At 33.8% G+C, this 24618-nt stretch overlaps 4 protein-coding genes across 17 annotated transcripts in view; 1 reads left to right on the top strand and 3 right to left on the bottom strand.

Moving 5' to 3' along the window:
• aux (cyclin-G-associated kinase) overlaps nucleotides 1-4348 on the bottom strand; it is a 35571-nt gene extending 31223 nt beyond the window's left edge. Inside the window, exons 1-4 of the mRNA XM_080146739.1 lie at nucleotides 4239-4348; nucleotides 2612-2681; nucleotides 1936-2025; nucleotides 1413-1494 (exon numbers count right to left, since the gene is read on the bottom strand). Coding sequence (XP_080002865.1) covers nucleotides 1413-1494; nucleotides 1936-2025; nucleotides 2612-2681; nucleotides 4239-4288 — 292 coding nt within the window. The 5' untranslated portion in view covers nucleotides 4289-4348. The remainder of the gene's footprint in view (nucleotides 1-1412; nucleotides 1495-1935; nucleotides 2026-2611; nucleotides 2682-4238) is intronic.
• On the bottom strand, nucleotides 4304-15309 carry LOC145305195 (E2F-associated phosphoprotein-like). Of its 14 annotated transcripts, none has more exons than XM_080146743.1 (14): nucleotides 15192-15309; nucleotides 14167-14230; nucleotides 12528-12581; nucleotides 11813-11926; nucleotides 11268-11313; nucleotides 10833-10918; nucleotides 10198-10320; nucleotides 8791-8845; nucleotides 8244-8284; nucleotides 7127-7212; nucleotides 6077-6137; nucleotides 5506-5573; nucleotides 4996-5124; nucleotides 4304-4445 (listed from the first exon to the last, which is right to left on the bottom strand). In XM_080146743.1, the coding sequence occupies exons 1-13, from the start codon at nucleotides 15251-15253 to the stop codon at nucleotides 5040-5042; spliced, it is 945 nt and encodes a 314-aa protein (XP_080002869.1). In that variant the 5' UTR covers nucleotides 15254-15309; the 3' UTR covers nucleotides 4304-4445; nucleotides 4996-5039. The 14 variants fall into 14 exon arrangements, with proteins under 14 accessions (XP_080002869.1, XP_080002870.1, XP_080002871.1 ...); XM_080146744.1 differs by having other exon boundaries at nucleotides 4304-4437; XM_080146745.1 differs by having other exon boundaries at nucleotides 4304-4430.
• On the bottom strand, nucleotides 15260-23350 carry Muted (biogenesis of lysosome-related organelles complex 1 subunit 5). The gene is made up of 4 exons (XM_080146761.1): nucleotides 23262-23350; nucleotides 22671-22816; nucleotides 16681-16810; nucleotides 15260-16330 (listed from the first exon to the last, which is right to left on the bottom strand). The coding sequence occupies exons 1-4, from the start codon at nucleotides 23322-23324 to the stop codon at nucleotides 16211-16213; spliced, it is 459 nt and encodes a 152-aa protein (XP_080002887.1). The 5' UTR covers nucleotides 23325-23350; the 3' UTR covers nucleotides 15260-16210.
• LOC145305196 (uncharacterized) lies at nucleotides 17058-19742 on the top strand. Its single transcript, XM_080146758.1, has 2 exons — nucleotides 17058-18020; nucleotides 18167-19742. The coding sequence occupies exons 1-2, from the start codon at nucleotides 17814-17816 to the stop codon at nucleotides 18659-18661; spliced, it is 702 nt and encodes a 233-aa protein (XP_080002884.1). The 5' UTR covers nucleotides 17058-17813; the 3' UTR covers nucleotides 18662-19742.
• Nucleotides 23351-24618: the final 1268 nt, after the last annotated feature.

Below are 24618 nucleotides of genomic sequence, written 5' to 3'. Positions count from 1 at the left end.
ACCAATAATTTTAATATAAAAAAGGGGTAATTTTGTTTATCGTTATTATGTATGTGCGTCCTATTACCGTCCATTGTCTTATCCCCTCAAGATCCCTAAAAGTAACATGTCAACTTGTCAAGTTAGAACAAATATAAATGACTGTAACGGACGTATGCTAATCAGTGTTGCGGATCCGCATTGATTGTATGCGGATCCGGATCCTCCAAATTTGGTCAGTGCGGATCCGACTCCGGATCCTTGACAATAAAAATAAAATCACCAAATTTTTCAAAAAATATTTGTTCCTTAATCTCAAAGTCAAAAATACTTCTAATTTTTAAGTCTGAACCTAAACCTTAAAGATTGGCTCTCATCACGAGAATGTCTTTGTATGTGACTATTTTATATAAATTTAGGTAGATTTTTCCATTTTTTCCGCATTTTTTTGAGTCCAAGGATCCGGATCCGCATTTTTTTGCGGATCCGGATCCTTGGACTCAAAAAAATGCGGATCCTTGCGGATCCGGATCCACAACTCTGATGCTAATCCTAACTATTTAGGAGTTATGAGCCACAGTTGAGATGTTGATACAAGCCATAGAGTGCTGAGTAAAGAGTAGTAATGTTGTGGTGCAGAAACAAGTAATTAGATGAAGAAGAGGGGCGAAGATTTAACGGAGGAAGGGGCGAAGACATTGTAAAAGATGAACATGTTAACTGTTGAAATCATGGAGAAAAAGTTAAGAGGAGAAACGAGAAAAACATGATTCAGAGAAAAGAGTATAACTGAACCTACAAACTGCTTCGTCGACAGCTTATCTTCACATCACGCCACCCAAATATAGTACTAAATATTAATTTCTAAATTTCATTTCTACTCTTAAATACTTATTCTATGAAAATTGTGTCCAAAGTAAAGGAAAATACAGACAATTATGTCCAATAAGATTTTATATCTGTATTTGTTCATAGGAAATCATTGTAAAGAATAGGTATATGTGCACACAGAATCAAAAGCAACGTAAAGTTTTAAAGCCTTTTTCTTATTTAAAAAAAAACCGTTCGCTACACTGCTACAGTCATGATTTCATGATATTATTTAGAGGCGTGGAGATAAACACTGTTACTTTAAATTACACTGCTACCCAAAGTTTTTATGAACCAAAAATTTTAATCTTAAGAAGGGGTAATTTTGATTATCGTCATTTGGTATGTACGTCCTATTACCGTCCATTGTCTTATCCCTTGTCAAGCATTAGATGTCTACTTGTCAAGCATCAGAACAAATATAAATGACTTGAAATTGAACCACCTTAATTACAAAAACTTAGGTATTAGCAAAGAAATTAACTTTTTGTGCATCTAAAAAAGAAACATTCCACCAAGGTACCTAAAACAATATTTAATCCTATGAATGAAAAAATACGTACCTACGTCAGGCTGTGACTTGAGTTCTTTTAATAATCTAAGTTCAAATATTACAGTCTTCATACTGCTCTCGTCAAAAACTAACAATTCAGCAAAAACAGTTAGGTTTATATATTTTATTTACAGAAATTGTAAACCGTGCTAGTGGCTTTGCCCCTAGCCTTTAGGGGCCTTGTCCTAAAAGGTGCAGTTCACCCCCCTTAACAACCTTGTTGTCAACATTTTTTTAAGGAAGGGGTGAGAGGTAAATTTTTTCTGACCAATATCTACAAAGGTGGGTGTTGAAACCCCCCCCCCACCTTCTCCCTCTAAACCTTGCCTAAACCATTAGGATTTTGGTACGATTAGTGCTGCCATTTTAGTGATTTTAAAAGACATGCAGACAGATATCCTGTTACTTAGGAATAAAGAATTAATTCATTATAAAAACAAGATAACAAACTGTCATAAAAATATAAAAAAAACAGCCAATAAGTTGTGTTTAAGAATTAATCAAGTAGAAATAAAACTGTTATGCTTTCCTAAAAATCTTTTGAGGGCAAAAGTTTTGCCGGAGGCGACATCTTTTGCCGCGTAAATGACCGCAAAGCCACCCTCTCCCAGTTGGCTTGTAACCTACATAAATGTAGAGGTTAGTATACAAAAGAACATCTATAGTCGCGTAAAAGACCGCAAAGCCACCCTCTCACAGTTGAATGTTAAAGTTAGTATAATAATTGCCAGGGATGGAGGAGACGATGGGCTTTTTTCTTCTGTTGTCAAAAAAAGGAATTGAACGTTTTTTCAACCCTTGTCAACGATAAAGCATGTACAAAATAAATACCATCTAAAATGGATATTCTTCACAAAAATAAAGCCGTCTATCTTAAATAGAAGCTCAGAAAATCACGTTTCTCCAAACAAGTTTGTCGTGAAACTTGTAGGTAAAGTCCCTTTCGTGACATCGCCTCTTACGGGGCTTTTCGTCGTTTTTTCACAGTAGCTTTTCTCCTATTTCTAAACCTGCGGGGCCAATTGCCTAACCCTGCGGGGCAATCACCTAACCTAAAATAAATTATGAAAAGGCTCTGTGAAAATAAGACGACACGCCTCTAAGAGGCGATGTCACGATAGGGACTTTACTCACAAGTTTCACAGTCGGATATTTCGAATTATAGAGTATCTTCGCTACGGGAAAACGCGTTCAAAAAAAGTTTGATACCTGTACCCTAAGTCCATCCACTTCCACAATGTTACCCACAAAACTGTTATCACTCCCTCCAGTTTCCCCACTAAAATAAATAAATTTACTAATTAATGTGCTTTTGTTTGATTCTTAGGCGTTTTCTAAGCTATGCGCTTTTTGAGAATAACCATAAATATAAGTGGTACTAGCAGTTGCGCCCCTAGCATCAAGGGGCTCTGTTTTGGTTGGGGTAGGAGGTAACAGAAAGAAAATAGCCTAAAATGATCCAAAGACTAAAATCTAAAAATGAAATAGCCTAATACCATCCCGGGACCAATGTAAAGCTTACCTAAAATGGAGAACTGAACCGGTTCAGTAGTTATTGCGATCTTAAGCTTCAGAGCAAAACCTTTACTTCTTTATATAATAGGATGGTTTAGGTTTGTCCTAATCTAACTATACACTGAACCGATTGGGTTCTCTATTTAATAAAATCTTGACTTAGTTTCCAATATGATTTGATTTGACAAACAGACATGCCTTAACTTTACAGTAGATGAAAATAAAAATAATTTTTCCTTTCTAAGTTCCCAAAATTATCAAAATGGATTTAAAAATAAAATTAACAAATTGATGTAAACATTTTGACTTACTTATGGCACAGGGGTGTATATTCTACACAAGATTTATTTTTTTCCCCGGCTACAAAATTTGTTATATTTTTCCCCCCATAGTTTTTTCTCACCAAGTAGGGGGGAAAATGGAAAAATGTTTAAACTACTCTATATTTTATTTTTTTTATCCCTCCTACCACACATATTTTTAGTTTTTTTTCACCAAGGAGGGGGGGGGGGGGAATGAAAAAATGTTTTCAGTTTTCTAAATTTTTACATTTTTTTCCCTCCAACCACTTATCTTTTATTTCCCCCCCCCCCCCCCCCACCCCCTGAACAGGGGATCCCATGTAGAATATACACCCCTGTTATGGCAAGTTAAGTTTGAAACTATTAATGAAAAGAAGTAGTAATTCAAGACACAAAACTTATAACACCTGTTTCTTACCTTTAACTACGAAACAAAAGAATTTTTTTTTGACAAATAAATATAGAAAGTTTAGATGATCAAACACTAAATTCGACCAATAGTAAAACAGTGTAGGAACGATTCAATTACACTATTGCTTAGAAAGGGCAGATTTTTTTTCACTGCATACATTATGATACAAAGTAGCTTGATGTCTGTCTGTCTGTCCGTCTGTCCCTTAAGATCTCGGTAACCACTGAACCGATCGGATTCTACTCTTCAGGGAATATACCTACTGGTCCTATGGTGGTTTTAGGCTATTTTCTTAGGGGGTGGGACACTGGGCCCAAACCCAACAAAAAAAATCCCTCTTAATTTTTTTTCAAAAATCAGTTCGAAATTGCAGCTCTAATTTTTTTTTTTTTTTAAATTACCTCTTGGGGCAAATTCTCTAGAGGCTAGGGGCAAAGTCGCTAGTGTATTATATAGTTAGCTATAAATAGTTGAGTTTCTGAAGATAAAGCTTTTATTAGGTAAAGCTTCGTCTTCTAGAAACTACTTTTTAAGTTATACGCTTTTTTGTGTTCGATTGACAATCTGAGGAAAAAAAATCCATCTTTGTTTACTTTTAATCACCTACCTAAAATAGCTAAATGCGGATCTCCCGACCCGATTTAACAGGTCTGTCATTGTCGTCTAATTATATTTATCTGAAAGGATAAAAAAGAAATTCACATAAATGGTTTCTTCACTGGGTGCAATTATTGGAATCATCAGGTTTTTGTTAAGTTTTCTTAGTATTATTAACTTGTTGGTCCTACAATATGGTTAACTAGTGGCTTCGCCCCTAGAAGCCAATAGGGGAATTTATGGTGGTGGAAGGGGGGGGGGGGAAGTTGACCTCCGTCCCCGTTTTAAAAAGAAAAAATTAAAAATAATATTTTTTTAGGGGTGGAGGTCTTTATTTGGAGGTCGGGGAAACTCTCCCACAAAACAGTTAAAAATCTTCCCTGGACCTATAAGAAGCTTTACTGTAAAGGAGAACCATATCGGTTCTGCGGTTAGCGAGACCTTTGGCTAAAAAACCATCGGGGCTTTTACTTAATTATGATCTTTTTAAAAATAAAATAATTAGGTACCTAGTGTTTTTCAATTTCCCAACTTTTAGGGAGGGAGTATACATTGGGCTAATTATTACACTAGTCCCCAAAGTTTTATTATAATTTTTTTTATTTAATCTTTGGGGACTTTTATTGATTGGTCGGTTCATTAAGTTGAGTGACCAGAAGTTTCAACGACTCCTTGTAATCATAAGATGGGGTAATTTTGTGTATCATCATTGGATTTGAACATAAAAATATTGCCATTGTATTTTCCGTTTGGGCCCTGGAGAGTACCACAATATAGGACCAACAATAAACATACAACACAAGCATAATAATCAAGTATGGCTGGCTACAACATTGAAGAAATGATAAATTTCGTCCTTGTCATACATAGCTATCTCTGTCTTGCACTGATCACACCTAAACAAGGATAATTATGTCCAGAGGTAGCCCAACAAGCTTAAGAGTGGTGTATTGTTTTTTCTTGAAAAAACGAAAAAAAATAAATATCAATCAGGGGTGTGTATATTCTGCACAAGATTCCTGTTTTACCCTGCTGCAAACATTTTTCCCCCTCCTAGTTTTTTTCAGCAAGGAAGAGGTAAAACTGCAAAAATATTTTTTTTCCCATTTTTCACCAAGGAGGAGAGAAAAATGAGAAATTTTTTTTTCAGATCTCTTAATTTTTTTTTTTTTTTTCCCCCAAACCACATATCTTTCATTTCCACCCTCCCAAGAGAAATTATTTTTTAGAGGCCTCTAGGGGCGTAGTCGCTAGTTAAAAAAATAGCAATAACAAACCTGACAGGATGAAATTCGTCGCCAGGATGTGTTACAACTTTGCTCTTCTTGTTTTTCTTCTTATTTATCTAAAAACAAGTTGTTGTTGTAAGGATAATTGTGCAAATATTCTAGATAACCTGGTTGTGTGTTAAAAGGCCAAATAGCTACCTAAGGAAGAATCTCCCACATGAAGAGGCCGACGGGATCTTGAAGATAGGAGGACTCTTCAGTTATTTATTTTATGTGGATATAAAAAGACCAAAAATAAATCATTGTTTTATATTTTGTTTATTCATTTTATATGCTATTTGGATTTCTTATTTTATATGTATCCTAATTTTGGGCAATTGCAGACTCTAGTTGTTACTGGGGTTTTGAGTTTTATGTATGTATAAAAGATCTAAATTATATCGTGTTTTAGAGTGTGCTTAAAATGGCATTGATCCTGTCTATCTGATGTTTGGTTACACTGTTGTATTGGTGAGTAATGCTTCTTTTTGTCAACCTTTCAGTTGTATAAATATTGAGAGTGAGGGGACAATGAGCTATCTATTACAAGTTTAACTGGAAATGAAATTATGAATCCTACCTTGACTGGAACCTTCATTACTTCATCTGTTACAACAGAACAATTCATTACAAACATTGCCCTTAAAAAAAATAACTTCATTTAACTTGCGAAGATACTATTAGATTACAAATGTCCCAGCTTATTAAATACTTTTATGGAAAAAGTGTTTTATTCGGCTGATTTCATGATTTCTGTAACAAAAAATCTATTCCTTTCATATTCACTTTGTACCTAAGCCTTAATGCTATGTCAAAAATTCACTTTAAGCTTTAACATTTAAACTATGTTGACTTAAGGGTTTTTTTTAATGCAACCATCTCGTAATCAATGTATAAATGGCACTTAAGAGTTCGAATTTCAATCTGAAATTTTGCATGAGTAATCCTTGGTAGGTATATTTTCCCTAAATCGAACAAAAAGTTGGAAAAGTAACGGCTCTGCCGTTTAGCCGTTTTTTGGCTATTTTTATGGCAAATCTGTCATAAATTACGTAGGAATCAACTTTTTGAAACATATTTTTGCTTTAAATCATGTGAAATTATACAAAAAAAACTTTTTTAGATTTCTAGTACCAGTAACTACCGGTTAGAACCGTTTGAAAACGTTTTGGAGCAGCAAAGAATATTAGCCAAATATGGCTAAACGGCTGAGCCGCCAGCCGTTAGCCGTTACTTTACCCCTTAGTTCTTGTGAATTATCAATAACAATGGAGCTTCTACTCTATAACTAACTTTGTCCATCCGTATTTTAACAAGAATAACTATAAGTAGCAAAGCACAAAAAATCATGGATGAGGATACGAACAAGGAGATTTAAAGACAATTCTTAAACTCAAGAATCACAATAACTTTCTTACTTAAACTTGTATTTTTGATATATAATTTTGTAGCATGACTGACAAGACGGACAAAGTAAATTACATACTGGATGCTCATTGGTACAAGGAATCTTCACAAAAAAACAGACGTCTATCTTGAATAACAACTCAATTCCCCCTTGGCGTTACTGACAGCCCGGCACCAAAGTGAGTTAATAGAGTAGTTTCGCTACTAAAAATGTTTATTATACCTGTATTGTGTTTTATATATTTCATGTCTCTGACAGTCCAAACAGACGACAACAAAACAAGCTGGACAGTTTAACACAGCATCACTAATATCAGCTTAAAATTACTCAATAGCACAGAAGTAAAAATGGAATTTAAAAATTACGGTAGCTCATTTGTTGGCTTACAAAATTTGGATAACCAATAATCTTAAGGGGGGGGGGGGGGGGTTTTAATGCAACCATCTCGTAATCAGTGAGCAAATGGCACTTAGAATTCGAATTTCCATCTATAATTTTGCATGAGTAATCCTTGGTAGGTCTATTTTCCCTAAATCGAACAAAAAGTTGGAAAAGTTACGGCTAACGGCTGGCGGCTCAGCTATTTTGCCATTTTTTTGATATTTATACTGCAAATTAGTCACGAAACCTCTCTCAACATAATACTCTTTTCTACTCCAAAACGCTATCAAACGGTTCTAGACGGTAGCTGTTGGTACTAGAAGTTTTAAAATTGGTTATTGCTATCATTTAACATGAATTAAACCAAAAATATGTTTTAAAAAGTCGATTCCTACGTAATTGATGATGGATTTACCCTGAAAATAGGCAAAAAACGGCTGAACGGCTGAGCCGCTAGCCGTTACTTTTCCAACTTTTTGTTCGATTTAGGGAAAATAGACCTACCAAGAATTACTCATGCAAAAGTTCAGATCGAAATTCGAATTCTAAGTGTCATTTGCTCACTGATTACGAGTTGGTTGCATTAAACCCCCCCCCCCCCCCCTTTCAACAAGAGGTAATTTTCTTAATCATTATTGTGGAAATACATCGTTTTATAGACCATTGATTATCAAAATATTGATTTTACTATTCCTTACTTTTATGTTAAAATGATAATTATAACTTTTATTCAATATATTACTAAAGTTGAATCAAGTTTTATCATTATTTGACAACATTTTTTAACCATAAATGCTTTGTAGAGTTAAAAACTATATTAAAAGTACACTTTTAAGACATTATGATTTAATTACAATACTACAGCCCTTTAAAAATAGCTGAAATTTATTACAAAACATTTTTTTTCGAATTGATTTAGTTGTTGGTTAATGTTACAGCTGGTGATTTTAATTTTCCTGTTTGGTAGAGGTTTCAGTTTTGCATTCTTCTTTAAACCTGTTAATTTATATTTAAACTTATTAGATTTTAAAAATAAATGTAATTAGGAATAGGTAGGTATCTAGGTATGATTTGTTTACCTTAATTTTACAATCTATATGTAATTTTAGGCATCAAAGAGAAATCGGGGAGGAGTGCCTACTCAATTTCGCCCCTAAATGATTTTAGCCCCCTTGGAAAACCCTGTGCACGCACCTAAATGATCAGGGAGGAAGGTGACATTGGACTAGAAATAAGAAAAGTACCCAAAGGTTTTATTCGTTGGCCTAAAAAACTCAATATTATATTTATTGGTTGGTTCAAACAAGCTGGTTATATTTCAAATAAAAAATATTTAGACATAATTTTTCATAATAGTGTCTTAACAACCCCCTCCCTAAAAAAAATATATTTTAACTCTTTTGAAACTCAAATTTAAAATGGGATAAGGTCGACTTTCCTCCCTCTTACAAGTGCCCCTAGAGGCTTCTACGGGCATAAAGTAATAAAGTTTAAATATATTCCTGAAGATGAACCTGGGGACTGATAGGTTCTCCGGAGGTCATCCATCCATTTTTGATCCTAAAAACAGGTTTATTCTTTATTTTGATTGGTATAATTAAATGCGGACCAAGAAATCCATTAAAGGAATATCAATAGTTTCTGGAATCAAGTGTCTATTAACAAACTATTTTAAGGGGGGAGGCGAAAGTGACACTTTTTGAAACCAAAACTAAAAGTAAACAAAGGAACTTAACTAAAAAAAGAGTTACATGTCTGAGATTTTGCATGGCAGTTGCTTTATAGGGGTACAATATGGAACTGCGAAGAAACGGCGGCGCAACCGCCAAAAACCGCCGTTTCCCGCCGAATTTTTTTTGCCTTTTCTCGTCGGTTTTCGGCGGTTGCGACGCCGTTTCTTTACAGTTCCATATTGTACCCCTAAAAAGCAACTGCCATGCAAAATGTCAGACCTGTAACTCTTTTTTTAGTTGAGTTCCTTTAACTTTTAGTTTTGGTTTCAAAAAGTGTCACTTTCGCCCCCTCCCTTTAGATAAGTGGGATAGTTTCACGAAATGCATTTGAACTTAATTTAGTGAATCGCATATTTTTGGCTAGTTAATGGGTTAAACTATATTTATATGGCATATATTTGAAAGAATTTCAATTTTCTACCACGTATGCAATTAAAAATGACGATTTTCAAGTCTTGATATTTTAAAAACTACGTGGTAGAAAATTTAAATTCTTTCAAATATATGCCATATAAATGTAGTTTAACCAATTAACCAGAAAAAAAATATGTGGTTCACTAAATTAACTTCAAATGCCTTTCGTGAAACTACCCCTTTTGACTGAATTCATGCATCATTTAGTATTTGGATCTATGTAGTCATTGATTAAAAAATATAAAATGGATATATAATATAATAATCATTCCTTGTATTGGACCAATAAGTGAAGGAACAATCATATTAATGAAATTAAAAGTGACCACATTAGAGAACGAAATGGCAGCTATTATTGACCTAAAACACAAGTTAAATTGGGGAATTTAAAGTATCCAAAAGTTTCGTCGCTTGTAAGATAAAATCATATGGGAATAAATATAAAAAAATTATCGTCTTCTAGAAATTCCTTGTCATGTTGGAAGGATTATTTTAACAGATTGATCATCTAGCGCAATAAATCTTAAATTTCAATGCCTTTCTACCTACATTATAACTAAATTACACATTACAATACACATTCTAAGTACTTTTTACTTCACCATCGCCAAGTATGGCAGATGTCCTAAAATAAGTCACCAAAATGTATCACTCTACTTAGTGGAGTTTAGTATAAGGGTTGTAATATAGTGTACGTGAAAATTGAGACATTTAAAATAATTTTCTCCATTAACCAACATAGAGTAATACAACAGAATAATTTACCTCATCATCCATATTAGGGTCATACAACAAATCATCATCTGTCTTGAATTTCTGTTTCTCCTTCTTGGATTCTTTTCCTTCAGATTCGTCATCAGAATCAAAATAAATATCGTCGTATTTCTCCTATATAAAATAATCAATCAAAAAATAATATTTTTCTAAAGTTAATTTTAGTTTAGGTCATGTTAAGCATACATAAGTCAGGAGCGCAGAAATTGAATAGAGGGGCATAATATCAGTCAAAATGGCTAAAAAGTAAAAAGCAACCGTTTCTTTCTAAACCGCGTCTCTCCATTTAACAGTCAATGATGTCCCGGCTTAAAAAGCTTAACTATAAGAAAAATCTCAATCGGTCCAGCGATTAGCGAGATCTTTTAAAAGAGACAGACATGTTGCCTCTTTTATATTTGTTCGTTACCTACACTTTTCAGAATGTGGTATTTACCCAGATATCTGAAGGGTTAAGACAATGGATGGACAATTTATACATCACCAATGCAAAGTTACCCACTTTGAATATTAAAAGTATTGATTTAAAAGTTTAGAAACTACTAGTTTAGAATCCACCAATCAAAGTTCAATAAAGAACCCAAAGTTTTAAGTCAACGAGTAATATGGCATGAATATGTATTTACCGGTGGCACTGCATTCTCCGGATCATTTAAACTTGAGGTAGAGGCTTTCCCTTCTTTCTTATCATCTGCTTTAGAGGCTGATTCATCTATAACAAGAATATAAGTTTTTTAACAATTATGTATATGTTAATATGTCATAAAATTGCTAAGATTTACTTCAAATGTGGGTTTATTATTTAATTGCTGCTCTCATAACATAATTCCTAATCGTCATAGGATTTATTTTATAAAATGAGGCAAATATGTAAGTTAGTTGTAAGTTTCTAAACCTCATCATGGCTCGATAAATCATTAAATAATTTCTAAGGGCCGTTTAGTATTTGTTCCGTAGAGATTTTGGACAATTTGGTGGGGGATGCTAAAGCCCCGGAACCACTCCCCCATAAAAAAAAAACAATAATCCTCCCACCTTAAAACCTTAAACTTCTGTATTACCTGTTATCATTAAAGAACCATCCTTTTTTGCTTCATCTAATGCATCCTAAATATTTCATTCGTTAATTTCAGGGTTTTTTGGTTATCAATAGGACAATTCTATCATGTCAAATTTAACGATAAAAGCTATCCGTTACGGACAGACGTACTGACTGAACGACCCTTTATGTAGAAAATCATCGATGCTTTAACACAAAGTGACAGTTAACCCTTTATATATATAAATAAATTGAAAATAAGGTTCGACTTCGGGGGTTAGTTTTTTGCAGTATGGCTTCGAAACCGATTAAAATCCGGTGGATAAGAACCGGTTCTCAGTCACACTGAAAAATCATGAATCGTATCGTATTAATCAGTTCTTTACGAATATAAAAATGTATGATCATAATATTAAAACCAGTATTGTTATTCCGTGCCTTCAACATCTCAAGGTAACAAAACTGGTATAAATCTATTTTTATATATCCGCGGAAAGCTGTTTATAATACGTTGCAATGAACAGCAATTCTATGGCTAATCCCTGCGGGGCCTTTATAATAACTGACCTGTTGAACTTGGAACAACCTGTCCGCCATTTCTTGTGCCATTTCCTTTTCAAACTCGTCCATATCATCCATAATGTCATCTTTCTCTTCATCTACTTTAATCTTTACTTTACCCTAAGAAAATAAAAATAGGTACCCATATGGGGAATAAATAAGAAAAGTCAAAAATAAAACAAAATTTAAAAGTTCCTCTAATTGTATTGAAAAAGTGTAACTGTCATCCTATAAAAGTAAAAGAAAATGTGTCATTTGTATATCTGTAAGTCTGTACTGAAAGATCTAGCTAACAGCTGAAATTTTTGGTAAGGGTACATCTACCCTTCTAACAAAATCGCCCAAAGAAAAAAAATAAAATACCTCCCCTTAAAAATGTTTTTCAACTTAAAAACCTAGCCTCTAGGGACACTTAAGGTAGGAGAGGGAAAATTCGACCTTGTACTAATCCCATTTTAAATTTGAGTTTCAAAAAGATAAGAAAAATATTTTTTTTTTTTGGGGGGGGGGGGTGAAGACACCTTCCCCAAAAATAGTTTAAAACCTTCCCAAGACCTATAAGAAGCTTCACTGTAAAGGAGAACAATATCGGTTCAGCGGTTAGCGAGATCCTTCGGGACAGACAAAAAACACTTACTACTTTATAAAATAGGTAGGAAGGTGGAAAAAGTTAAGATATTATGGAAATAAGTGTATTATCAATGTCTCTTTTTATACAAACCTGCTTTGATGTTTTTGTTGAGATATTTCCAATAGTTGATTTAAAGTCTTCATCCTAATAAAATACAAAAAAAATTATCTATTTATTTCCCTCCTTATCTCCCTGTACCAAATAAAACACAAGAAATATTCAAATATTCAAATCTAGCATTTTAGGAAATATATTTCTGCATGTTAAGCATTTAAAGACGCTAGGTAAACAAGATTAGCTTTCATGATAACCTATGCCTTTTTTTATATTAACAAAAAGATCACTTTCCCTATACTGAAATTCATTTTCTAGTGCTTATTTTTTAAAAGAATTTATATCTTCATACATCCCTCTCCCTCACCCCCCCCCCCCCCCTCCCCATAAAAACTATGAATCCCAAAAAGTTTTATTAGCCCCCCGACCCTCAAAAAAAAAATTTAATAGAAATGAGACAGAGACGGACTAACTTTAAAGAGAACAACTTTTTAGAGGTTTTAAGGCAATACATTTATCCTATTATATAAAGCAGTAAGCTTTTTTGTCTGTAGCGAAGTTTCTCGCTAACCGCTGAACCGATATGGTTATCCTTTAAAGTGAAGCTTCTTATAGGTCCCAGGGTGGTTTTAGGTTGTTTAATTTTTATAAAAAAGTCGTTGTAAGGTTTTAAGTTATTTTTCTGCACTTTCCAATATCCCTAGATACTAGGGACGCAGCCGCTAGTTACATATAAAGAGATAAAAGACATTAAGAATCCAGAATAGATAATTTTATCTACATAATATATATATGTTTTGTTTATCATTTTAAAAATCTTTAAAAATCTTAATTTATGACGCAATTGAATATATTAAATGCACTTTAATCAAAACTACACATCAATCAAAGATTGTAAAATTATAGTTCACAAGAAACATTTTAAAGTAGATTATACATCATTCTATAAAATCTTATTTGATAAAAATAAAAGATTCTAATAAAAAGACAATGATGTCCATATGTATCGCAGCAGAGATATTGACACCAAAAAAAAATCAGGGAGGTATAGGACAATAGGCGGTAAATTACACAGGTACCCAAAGTTTCAATAGAACGTTATCTTTTTCATTAGCTCGAAGGCTTTTGGTACTTTTTCTGATTATTCTTTGGTTAGTTCAAATGATATAACTAATAATAACTTTAATCTATTGAGGGATTATCTTGTTTCTTATGTAAATAATTTTTCATAGCATAATCCCTTAAAAATCCTTAGCTTTCAAATATGCTTTATATAAGTTATATTTTTATAGCATGATGACTGACAGACCGACGGACTTTGTTAATCATACGGATGTTTATTGCTACAGAGAATCTTCACAAAAAAAGTAAGCAATCTATCTTGAATTTAGTCCTAGAAATTTTAAGAACTAACTGTAGGACGAATGAACAAAGATAATTACAATTGAATTCTATTTAATAAAGTAGTAAGCTTTTTTGTATGTAGCAGAGAATCTCGCTAACTACTGAACCCATATGGTTCTCCTTTACAGTAAATCTTCTTTTAGGTCCCTGGTTTTAGGCCACCTAATATTATTTGATTTTAGGCTATTTTTTCCTTTTCTTAATCCTTTGAATACAGAGCTCGTCGATTCAAATAGCGCATCCACTAGATCATTAATAAAACTGGACTTACGTCAGAGGAATTTGAATCTCCGTTCTCCGACATTTCTTCATCTGTCTCCGACTCATTATCATACCTTAAAAGGATAACCACATGACATCTTAGCAGGGATACTAAGGGAAAAGACAATAGGCGATACATTAATAAATATAAACACCCAATGATGATAAACCGAAAATCCAATACTGTAGATTAAAATTATTTTGGAATTAGATTGGTACCAATTAATGAAGAATCAATAAAAGTACTCAAAGTTTTTAAGCCAACATATAAGATAACGTGGTTGTAAAATTTTGGGTGTTAGTGATTGAATAGTTCGTATTCGACCTCCAGGGCTAGTTTTAAGCTATTTTAGTAAGGGGGATGCATCGACGACTTCCTCCCTCATTAAGATTTATACCATAGTATCACTTTCTTTTCCTTTCTTAATGACAACTGAACATCTGCTATATAACTAACTTTGTCCGTTTGTACATCCACATTTTTTTGTGCTTCACTACTTATGAATGTTGTCTTCCTCGTTTGAAATTATTTGGCTGGTTGGTTACATGTAAGGGCAGGGGTGTATATTCTGCAAAATATTAATTTTTATCCCTGCTGCAAATTCAAAGGAGGAAAAATGGAATAAAATTTCAATCGCTTTATTTCATACTAGCGGCTTCGCCCCTAGAGGCCTCTAGTTAAAGTCTCTACGATAATTCTTTACGTACGATACCTCTTTATGTTACGTTGAAGACTCCCATATATTAAAAAAAATTCGATTTTTTCGTCATTTCTCTTGGGAGGGTGGTGGTACCCTCCCCCAAAATAGTTATAAACCTTCCGGGGACAGATGAGAATCTACCCTGTTAAGGAGAACCCGATCGGTTCGGCGGTTAGCGAGATCCTTCGGTACAGACACACAGACAAGCAAACATCCTGTTACTTTAGTATAAAGATATATCATCCCTTCTCCCACACATTATTTTAGTTTTTTTTACCAAAAATTTTGCAGAATATACACCCCTGTGTAAGGGAGAATTAAAAATAATTGAAACCTGTAATTTTCATGATAAATATCCTGGGATCTGGAATCCAAGGGGATTCCTTTCATTTCCATTTTGAGTCTGAAACGTATATTAGTTGCTTATCGCATCGTATTGTAGACAGCTTTCCACGGATATTTAAATAAAAAAACAATATGATTAAAACCAGTTATGTTACCCCAGAGGGGCTAAAGTCTCTAATACGATGTAAGAATTTTTAGTATGGCTGAGAACCAGTTCTAATACAGCGGATAATAATCGGTTTCGAAGCCATACTGGAATAAGGTTTCTAATAAGAAATGAATAAAAAAAACAATAAAATAAATTATTATAAATGACAAGAATTATCACAGACAAATTATAAATCAACAGTTTAATATTTTGTGGTTATTATTGCAAAATTCACGAAAATAAATATAATTCAAATTACATAAAAAAATTACTAAAAAGCCTTACGAATTAGTAAACCTTGCTCTGAGAAATGAGTGTGCTCTTAATAGAGACATGAATACTTTGTTTTGTATTAAATGTTTGACTAGAAATGATTTTAATAGTTGTCTTATACAGCATAAATTCTAAAAAGACCAGACGTTTTTTTGGATATATATTAACTAGATAAGCAAAACTACCTATTTAATATAAAAAAAAATGCATGGATAATTAACATTAAATTTAATTTTGTAATACCTACCTAGGTAAATAAAGGGTAACATAATTGATATTGAGATCGCATAAAACATTTATAAATATACAGGAAAGCTAAATCAATTTAAATCTCCCTGTGTGTAGCCGTGGATTTTAAGTGTCATGGAGTAGGACGTGATGCTTTGAATAGCCACTCAGGCCAACTCAAGCTCCATGTTCATTTATTAAGACTTGGCATGAAATAATTGGAAAAAAATGTAAAAAGTTAAAGATTTAATAGGATACTGGATAGAAATAACATTTTGATATGCAATTCAAATGTTTTCCTCATTATTGTTTATAAGAAACTTCCTAAATATTATTTTTATAAAAATTAAACAACTAAATTAACTAAGAGGTTTGTATTTCTCCACAAGAAGCTTCTCCTGTTTTCTATAATTTTGATCAATACTATCTTTCCAATTTTGCAGCTCATGGGAGAATAATTCACGTTCTTTTTCTCGCATCTAAAACATTGTATTCCTATATACTAAAGTTACAGGATGTTTGTGTGTATGTATTTCTTAGTAGTTTTATCTTTTTATTACATTTAGTGTAAGAGTACGTTTTTCCGCTAAAATATCCAAAATGACTGGGCCGATCAATCAACTTTGGGAAATTTTTCCATTGGTCCAGAAAAGGTTGTGCTTTCCCCCCCCCCCCAAAAAAAAAAAGACTTTAGTAATTTTCAAATGGTATTCTGTTTCTACGAACCCATACTTTTTCAGATAAATAAAAATTCCTTATTAATAGTTTTTATATTTTCAGATTGTAAGTTTATCCCCTTCTAAATATGTTATAAGTTGTTACAACATACCTTTTCACTTTCAGCTGTAGCGTTTAGGCTTTCAGTTTCACAAGAGATTAAAATTCTATTTATAAGCTCGTCAGCCTCTCCCAGATTTCTCGTCAAACTTCCTGTAGTGCCTTCCAGCTGTTCTTCAAGTCTGAACATTTTTGGATCATGGAGAAAAAACGAAGTAGCGGGTTACGTCGTATTTTTACAGTAGCTTTTGGTAAATTTTAATGATTGATTGTCCATATCATGGTAAGGAAATTGCAATTAATTGGCTCAGCAGGGTTAGAGACCTCACAGGGGCTTATATTGGAGAAAAGCTACTGTAACTCTTTTTTTAGTTGAGTTCCTTTGACTTTTAGTTTTGGTTTCAAAAAGTGTCTATTTCGCCCCCCCCCCCCCACAGCGGTCTAAGGCCGGACATTTCGCCAAAAATCAACATTGGAATTCCTCAAAATTAATAATTTATTTTGAAAATATATACCCTATCTCATATGAAACCGAAGAGTTTTTGTCTTTTCAACTACTGGTTGATGAATTATGAACTTTGAAACATGAAGGTTCAGGATTATTTTCACGTCATGAATTTTGCCTTTTGAATTTTCACCATCTTTGGAAAAAATATTTTTTTTCAGTGTTACATTGATACAATGAAGTTTCTTAACCTATTTATATTCATAATATTACATGATATATTAGGAAACTGGGGTTTTAGATTTTTTAAAAACTTTTTTTTATCCATCACCTAAGTCCTACACTCATAAGTCCTACACTCATAAGTCCTACACTCATTAGTCCTACACTCATAAGTCCTACATTCATAAGTCCTACACTGACATTAGACCTACACTTATAAGACCTACACTGACATTTGACCTACACTCATAAGTCCTACACTGACATTAGACCTACACTGACATTAGACCTACACTGACATAAGACCTACACTCATAAGTCCTACACTCTTAACGTGAATGGAGGCCAAAATGTGTTTTAAAAAATTAACAAAAATAATGTGTAAATAAATTGACAAAAAAATCTTCCAATTGAATTGTAAAAAATCAACGATTATTTTTGTAAAAAATCAACGATTTTAATAACCCAATCATTCGATTCTTGTCCGTGAGCTTAAGCAGACCTCAGAATATTGTAGAATGGAAGCAGCTTTACTGCAAGCTGTTTTCATTAGTTCAAACAAAGGAGGAGAGATACTGGTGGATAATCATCAGTACCATTACCTGAAGCAACGTGAGAGAGCAGAATTTACCTACTTGACCTGCAGGCTTAGGAAAAGTCATAAATGTCCTGCACGTGCCGTGGTCTTTTCTAATGATGGTGTACAGTACATCAAAGCTATACATGTAAGTATTTTTTTCTAATTTGCTTTTGTGACAAATATTGTAAAACCAGACATTTATCGCATCTGAGTTTATGCCAATTATTGAATGTCTTTATGTCTTTAGTATCAACACCAGAATACACACTTTAATCACTTAAAATAATTTAGGGAGAGCATGTACATTCATCTAATATTGTGAAATCCCTGGTGGCCCAAAAAGAAGTAGAGGCTGTGGCGAATGCGGCTCGCAACCCAACTCTGAGCTGCCGGAAAGTAATGGCAGACCTTGCAAACGACCTGCAGACTGAGGGAATAGCAGCTGTCACAGCAATGTCCAACCTACGGAACTTGGAACAAAAGATATATCGCATCCTGAATAATGAACCAACCACCAACAATGCTGTTGAAGCTTGGAACAGCACCTGGAACAAATCTGTTGGCACCAACCATAATGTGCTAAGGGTTATCAACCATTTTAAATCAGAGGACTCTCTGGCAAGGACAAAGTTCCAGCAGGTCATTAGTGGCAACAATCCTGACTGCAATCCTGGAAGAACTGACCGTTTGTCAGCAAGGATGGCCAACCTCAAGATTGCTGCAACCAATTACAACCCTGCCTTTATCAAGGAGTACCTGTACAGCTTGTGTGGATTTGACATCTAAATATTATCCTAATAAATTCTTTCATTGTTAGATTGTTTAAGTTGTTTTATAATAAAATAATAAAATATATGTCATATTAGGTCTTATGAGTGTAGGTCTTATGTCAGTGTAGGTCTTATGAGTGTAGGTCTTATGTCAGTGTAGGTCTTGTTAGTGTAGGTCTTATGTCAGTGTAGGTCTTTTGAATGTAGGTCTTATATTAATTAGGACTTATGAGTGTAGGACTAATGAGTGTAGGTCTTATGAGTGTAGGTCTTATGAAGCAACACCATTTTATAGTTGTTTTGAAAAAAATTATGTAATTTCCTAAATATTTTTGCAAAAAATGTTGGCAATAATTTTCAGTTTTTTAAGTTTTTCACCAAAAACCGGGCCCCGCAACATACCAAACCATATATTATTCTTAATATACAGGTATAATGCCATAGTTTCATGTTTAGTTTAGGTTGTTGCAGGGCCCGGTTTCTTTCAAAATTTTAACTTTAATTTTAGGGGCCAGACTTTAAAATTCCAATATAAGAAAAACATTTTTTTACAATTTTTTTATTTCCTCTGTTAATTTTAATTTCTGATGCATTTGAACTGCCCACAAAGAGCCTATGCTAGATTAAGAGACTTTCAGAGATTTAAAATGAATGTTTTAATATTTTTAAGGGGGGGGGGGAGGTTTAATGCATCCTTTTCGTAATCCATGCGCAAATGGCACTTAAAATCGGAATTTCGTTATTAAACTTGGCATGAGTATTCCTTGGTAGGCCTATTTTCCTTAAATCAAACAAAAAGGTGGAAAAGTGATGGCTAACGGCTGGTGGCTCAGCCGTATAGCCTTTTTTTGGCCAATTTCAGGGCAAATCCATTAGTTATTACGTAGGAAACAACTTCTTGAAACATAATTTTGCTTTTATTCATGTTAAATGTTACCAATAACCATTTTAAAAATTTCTTGTACCAGCCGCTTAACGGCTAGAGAACCAGTTGAAAACGGCTGAGAGTGGCCAAGAGTATGATGTGTAGATAGGGCTTGTGTCGTGTCTAGGGGTAGGTTTTCATGGGTGCTGAGCTTAAAAATACTCTCAAAAATAGTGGGTAACGGCTGCTGCTCAGCTGTTAGCCATTTTACATGACTATTTAATGATATTTTAACATCAAATGTTTAGGTATAGTCCCTATCCTAACCTAAAATAACCTAACAAAAGCCATCTTAAAAATACGATGAATAGCCCCTTAAGGTGCGTTGCCACGAAATGGACTATTCCCAAATATTTCAGTAGAATTAAACTTCTTCAATTAATTTTCGTATTCTAATTAATTTTATTGGATATAATAATAACAAAATTTTACAAGGGGGGGGGGAAAATGTGGTGACTCGTGCCACGACATACCAGCAATTTTATTTTGGGTGCTACTCCCTTAGTTTTAGAGATAATTGGGTGAAATCTTTTGGGCTGGGTCACTAATTACCCCAACTAGAGGTATCTTTCAAAAAAAACGGCGGCGGGTCCGCCGTTCCCGCCGTTCGCCGCCATTTTCCGCCGCCGCCAAAAAAATTTTTTTTATTGCATTTCTCGCTGAATTAGGCAATTTGGAATCATTTGAGACCATGTTATTTTTTTCAAAAATTTTTCCCCTTATAACCAACCCTGCGGGGGGACTTAGTCATTTTTTTCAAATTCTCGTTTATTAAGGTATATCTTAAATTCAGTGCCTCTCCTAAGCTTTTAAAGATATTAAGACAAAACCTTTTGAGGTAAATCAGTAAAAAATATTTGAATAAAAAATGGCGGCGGTACCGCCGCTCCCGCCGTCCACTGCCATTTTCCGCCGCCGCCGCCAAAATTTTTTTTATTGCATTTCTCGCCGAATTAGGCAATTTGGAATCATTTGAGACCATGTTATTTTTTTCAAAAATTTTTCCCCTTATAACCAACCCTGCAGGGGGACTCAGTCATTTTTTTCAAATTCTCGTTTATTAAGGTATATCTTAAATTCAGTGCCTCTCCTAAGCTTTTAAAGATATTGAAACAAAATCTTTTGAGGTAGATCAGCAAAAAAATATTTGAATAAAAAATGGCGGCGATACTGCCGCTCCCGCCATCCACCGCCATTTTCCGCCGCCCACAGGACGGCTTGTAAGGGGAAAAATTTTTGAAAAAAATAATATGGTCTCAAATGATTCCAAATTGCCTAATTCGGCGAGAAATGCAATAAAAAAAATTTTGGCGGCGGCGGAAAATGGCGGTGGACGGCGGGAGCGGCGGTACCGCCGCCATTTTTTATTCAAATATTTTTTACTGATCTACCTCAAAAGGTTTTGTCTCAATATCTTTAAAAGCTTAGGAGAGGCACTGAATTTAAGATATACCTTGATAAACGAGAATTTGAAAAAAAATGACTAAGTCCCCCCGCAGGGTTGGTTATAAGGGGAAAAATTTTTGAAAAAAATAACATGGTCTCAAATGATTCCAAATTGCCTAATTCAGCATGTGGACGGCGGGAGCGGCGGTACCGCCGCCATTTTTTATTCAAATATTTTTTACTGATCTACCTCAAAAGGTTTTGTCTCAATATCTTTAAAAGCTTAGGAGAGGCACTGAATTTAAGATATACCTTGATAAACGAGAATTTGAAAAAAAATGACTAAGTCCCCCCGCAGGGTTGGTTATAAGGGGAAAAATTTTTGAAAAAAATAACATGGTCTCAAATGATTCCAAATTGCCTAATTCGGCGAGAAATGCAATAAAAAAAATTTTGGCGGCGGCGGCGGAAAATGGCGGTGGACGGCGGGAGCGGCGGTATCGCCGCCATTTTTTATTCAAATATTTTTTACTGATCTACCTCAAAAGGTTTTGTCTCAATATCTTTAAAAGCTTAGGAGAGGCACTGAATTTAAGATATACCTTGATAAACGAGAATTTGAAAAAAAATGACTAAGTCCCCCCGCAGGGTTGGTTATAAGGGGAAAAATTTTTGAAAAAAATAACATGGTCTCAAATGATTCCAAATTGCCTAATTCGGCGAGAAATGCAATAAAAAAAATTTTGGCGGCGGCGGCGGAAAATGGCGGTGGACGGCGGGAGCGGCGGACCCGCCGCCGTTTTTTTTGAAAGATACCTCTAGTTGGGGTAATTAGTGACCCAGCCCAAAAGATTTCACCCAATTATCTCTAAAACTAAGGGAGTAGCACCCAAAATAAAATTGCTGGTATGTCGTGGCACGAGTCACCACATTTTCCCCCCCCCCTTTATTTAGCTATTAAACAGCTGAAAACATTAGGTACTAGATTAAGTATTATTACTTATCTAAGAGAATATAACTTCGTAAAAAAGGTGAAGAAACTTCAATTAGTTGTATCAAATGTATGTTGCACAAAGTTTGGTGATTGGGCATTTACCTTTATATAATCATTTCTACAGTAATGTTTATTAATGCTGCAAGGTTTTTAAACGTTTTATTGCTTAGAAACATCGAATTTAGGCTCTCTGCCACTTAAGAAAATAGTATGAAAATATGAGATTTTAGCTAAGTTTCAAAGTATTTTCTAAACCAGTTGGCTTTTGTTTTTCTTTTCTAAATGAATATACAAGTTGTATTGAGTAATAATAAGGCGCATCCTTTTAATTTGAACGATTCTATCAACTACAAGCTGAGAAAATTGACTTTGAGTAGAGGTAGGTGAAATGTCCACCAAAATGCCAAAATAAACCACTGTGCCCCCCTTTACGCTGATATGGTCTTTTAATTTCCCAACCCCCCCTCCCCCTTTTATTAAATAAACTAAAAGAAAATTAGTTGATAAAATAACATAATTTAAAATTCTTCAAACTTGTCTAATTGGCGAGAAATGAAGAATTACTTGATGTAACGCTTGAACATTCATCTCAATGAAACAACCAATTAAAATTCACCCAAAAGTTGTAAAGCCATCAAAAAAGAAAACAATATTATAAAACTTTCGATGACTAGTGTAATAAATGGCCCATTGTACCCTCTCTCTCTCTCTGAATCCTACCTGTCAATACCATGATCTCTTAGTTCTGAAACTCGTTCAAATATTCCGAAAATATTGTCTATCTCTCTATCTCCCCGTTTATCCTCAAAATTTTGTACAAACAGAGCCTGCTCAGTTTTCAGGAAGGTTTGGTGGTTGAATAATCTAATTTTATTAACAATGGTTTTATTTGAGAATTGTACTGTCAGGACAGAGTGTTGGCACTTGAATGAGTTAAATATTAATCGTAGTGGCTTTAAAGGGTTACAACTTATTCTAAAAGTAGTAAAAGTATAAATAAATAAATAGTAAGGGACATCCAAAAGACGTACTATAGAAATATTATCCTAACTTCGGGGTGCCAAAAGTTTTGGGCGGAATACTTAGGCACCAACATAGTTACAATTTAATAATGTACAGTTAGAACTTGTAGACAAAAATTCGTGTAATCTAAGAGTTAGTTGTCCGTAGAATTAATGCTAGGCTAAGTATTAGTAATCATTAACCTTAAAAGCAAGAATATGTTTAAAGATAAAACAACACGAACCAATACTATATAGGTTATCCACGTTCATTATTTTTTATAAGTAAAGTCGCCATTGTGGATTTCCTCGTATAAGCTTGCATACTTATAGATAAAGGGGTGGGTTTATTAATTAAACCTCCAACATTCATTGTTTGATTATATTTATATTCTGAAAATAAAGATTTACTGTGTATTAATATAGTTTTGACATAATGGACCAAATTCAGCTATAGAGGACTATATACAGTCGTTTAGTATTATAGTATAAAATATAAGGTCGAACTTATATGTGCATAGGCTAGCGGCCGGCTTGGCAGAGAAAATAGACGTACTTAACTCCATGACAAGACTGAAAATAGCCTAATACCTTTCTGGGCCCTTAATGAACCTTCTCTTAAACGGATAATTAACTTGAAATCTTCACTATTTCATATAATACCTATAATAGTTGATATCTTTATGTTAATTGTTTTTATAAGTTTGACGTATAATAAACCATCCATTATTTCAGGATAAAATTGTATTTTTAATTACTTTAAAAAAGTGATTTTTAAAAGAGACATTCAATTTTAAATAGCAGCCGATAAAAGCTCCACGTATATACAATACATATAACGTTACAAACGGACATTTAGAACAAAAGAACAAATTTCCTACAAATGTATTCGACATCGATGTCTGAAATTAAAGATCACTCGAAATGATTAAGTAAAGTCACTGATGGAACAATTTTGAGTTGTACTTTTCAAGGAAGCTTTATAAATGACTGAGGGTGGTTTAATGCTATTTTCCCGAAATCTCCGCCCTACTATAGAGGCTTGGGGCGAAATAATCAATCATAATATAAGATTAACAATGATTTTTATAAATTAAAAAGTTTAAAGTGGATAGATGAAGCTGTTTGTGGTGGAATGAAAATAATCTGACATTAAAAATCCTACGCGGCATTTGAGCATATAAGTTTTTTTGCGCATTTTGTAAGCTGACTTTGATATAATTTTTTGCGCATTTTCTAAGCTGACTTTGAAATTGCAGTCTTTTCTTGGGCAGATTTCTCTATGGAGGTTCGTGGAAATCTCCCATAAAGTACTTATACACCTTCCCTGGATCTATTAGAAGCTATACTATACGGAGAAACATATCAGTTCAGCGGTTAGCAAGATCCTTCGGTACAAATATACAGACAGACCAAGATTCTGTTACTTCTTTCCAAGGATATGCAATGCACTGATGGCAAATCTGAAAATGAAAAAAATTTAATTTGAGTTAATTTAAAGGAATTTTAATTATTACTCTTTTTTACAACATATTTTAAATGTAGGAACAGACAGACGAACAGATGTCTTTTCTCTTTCTTTGGCCTTAGATTTATAATTTTATTATTCAAATTATTTGGCAACATAGTCGCTATTCTAACTAATTTGGCAACGTTGTTTTGATGAC

The sequence above is a fragment of the Acartia tonsa genome, chromosome 14 (assembly GCF_053477335.1).
Source record: "Acartia tonsa isolate MP-2025a chromosome 14, ASM5347733v1, whole genome shotgun sequence".
Taxonomy (NCBI): Eukaryota; Metazoa; Arthropoda; class Copepoda; order Calanoida; family Acartiidae; genus Acartia; species Acartia tonsa.
The sequence above is the reverse complement of the archived record's forward strand: the minus strand, read 5'-3'. Positions and strand labels throughout refer to the sequence as shown.

Bases quoted from the DNA above. Each gene is read 5' to 3' on its own strand.
- LOC145305195 (XM_080146743.1), bottom strand. From the start codon at position 15,253: ATGGAAATGAAAGGAATCCCCTTGGATTCCAGATCCCAGGATATTTAT. The intron at 10,919-11,267 runs GTAATACAGAAG...TTCTTGTTATAG, and splicing joins TGGTTCTTTAATGATAACAG to ATGAATCAGCCTCTAAAGCA. The intron at 10,321-10,832 runs GTAAATACATAT...TATTTTATATAG, and splicing joins CGGAGAATGCAGTGCCACCG to GAGAAATACGACGATATTTA.
- Muted (XM_080146761.1), bottom strand. From the start codon at position 23,324: ATGAATGTTGGAGGTTTAATTAATAAACCCACCCCTTTATCTATAAGT. The intron at 22,817-23,261 runs AGGAAATCCACA...GTTAATAAAATT, and splicing joins TAAGTATGCAAGCTTATACG to AGATTATTCAACCACCAAAC. The intron at 16,811-22,670 runs GTAGGATTCAGA...AAAAATGTTCAG, and splicing joins AGAGATCATGGTATTGACAG to ACTTGAAGAACAGCTGGAAG.
- LOC145305196 (XM_080146758.1), top strand. From the start codon at position 17,814: ATGGAAGCAGCTTTACTGCAAGCTGTTTTCATTAGTTCAAACAAAGGA. The intron at 18,021-18,166 runs GTAAGTATTTTT...AAAATAATTTAG, and splicing joins AGTACATCAAAGCTATACAT to GGAGAGCATGTACATTCATC.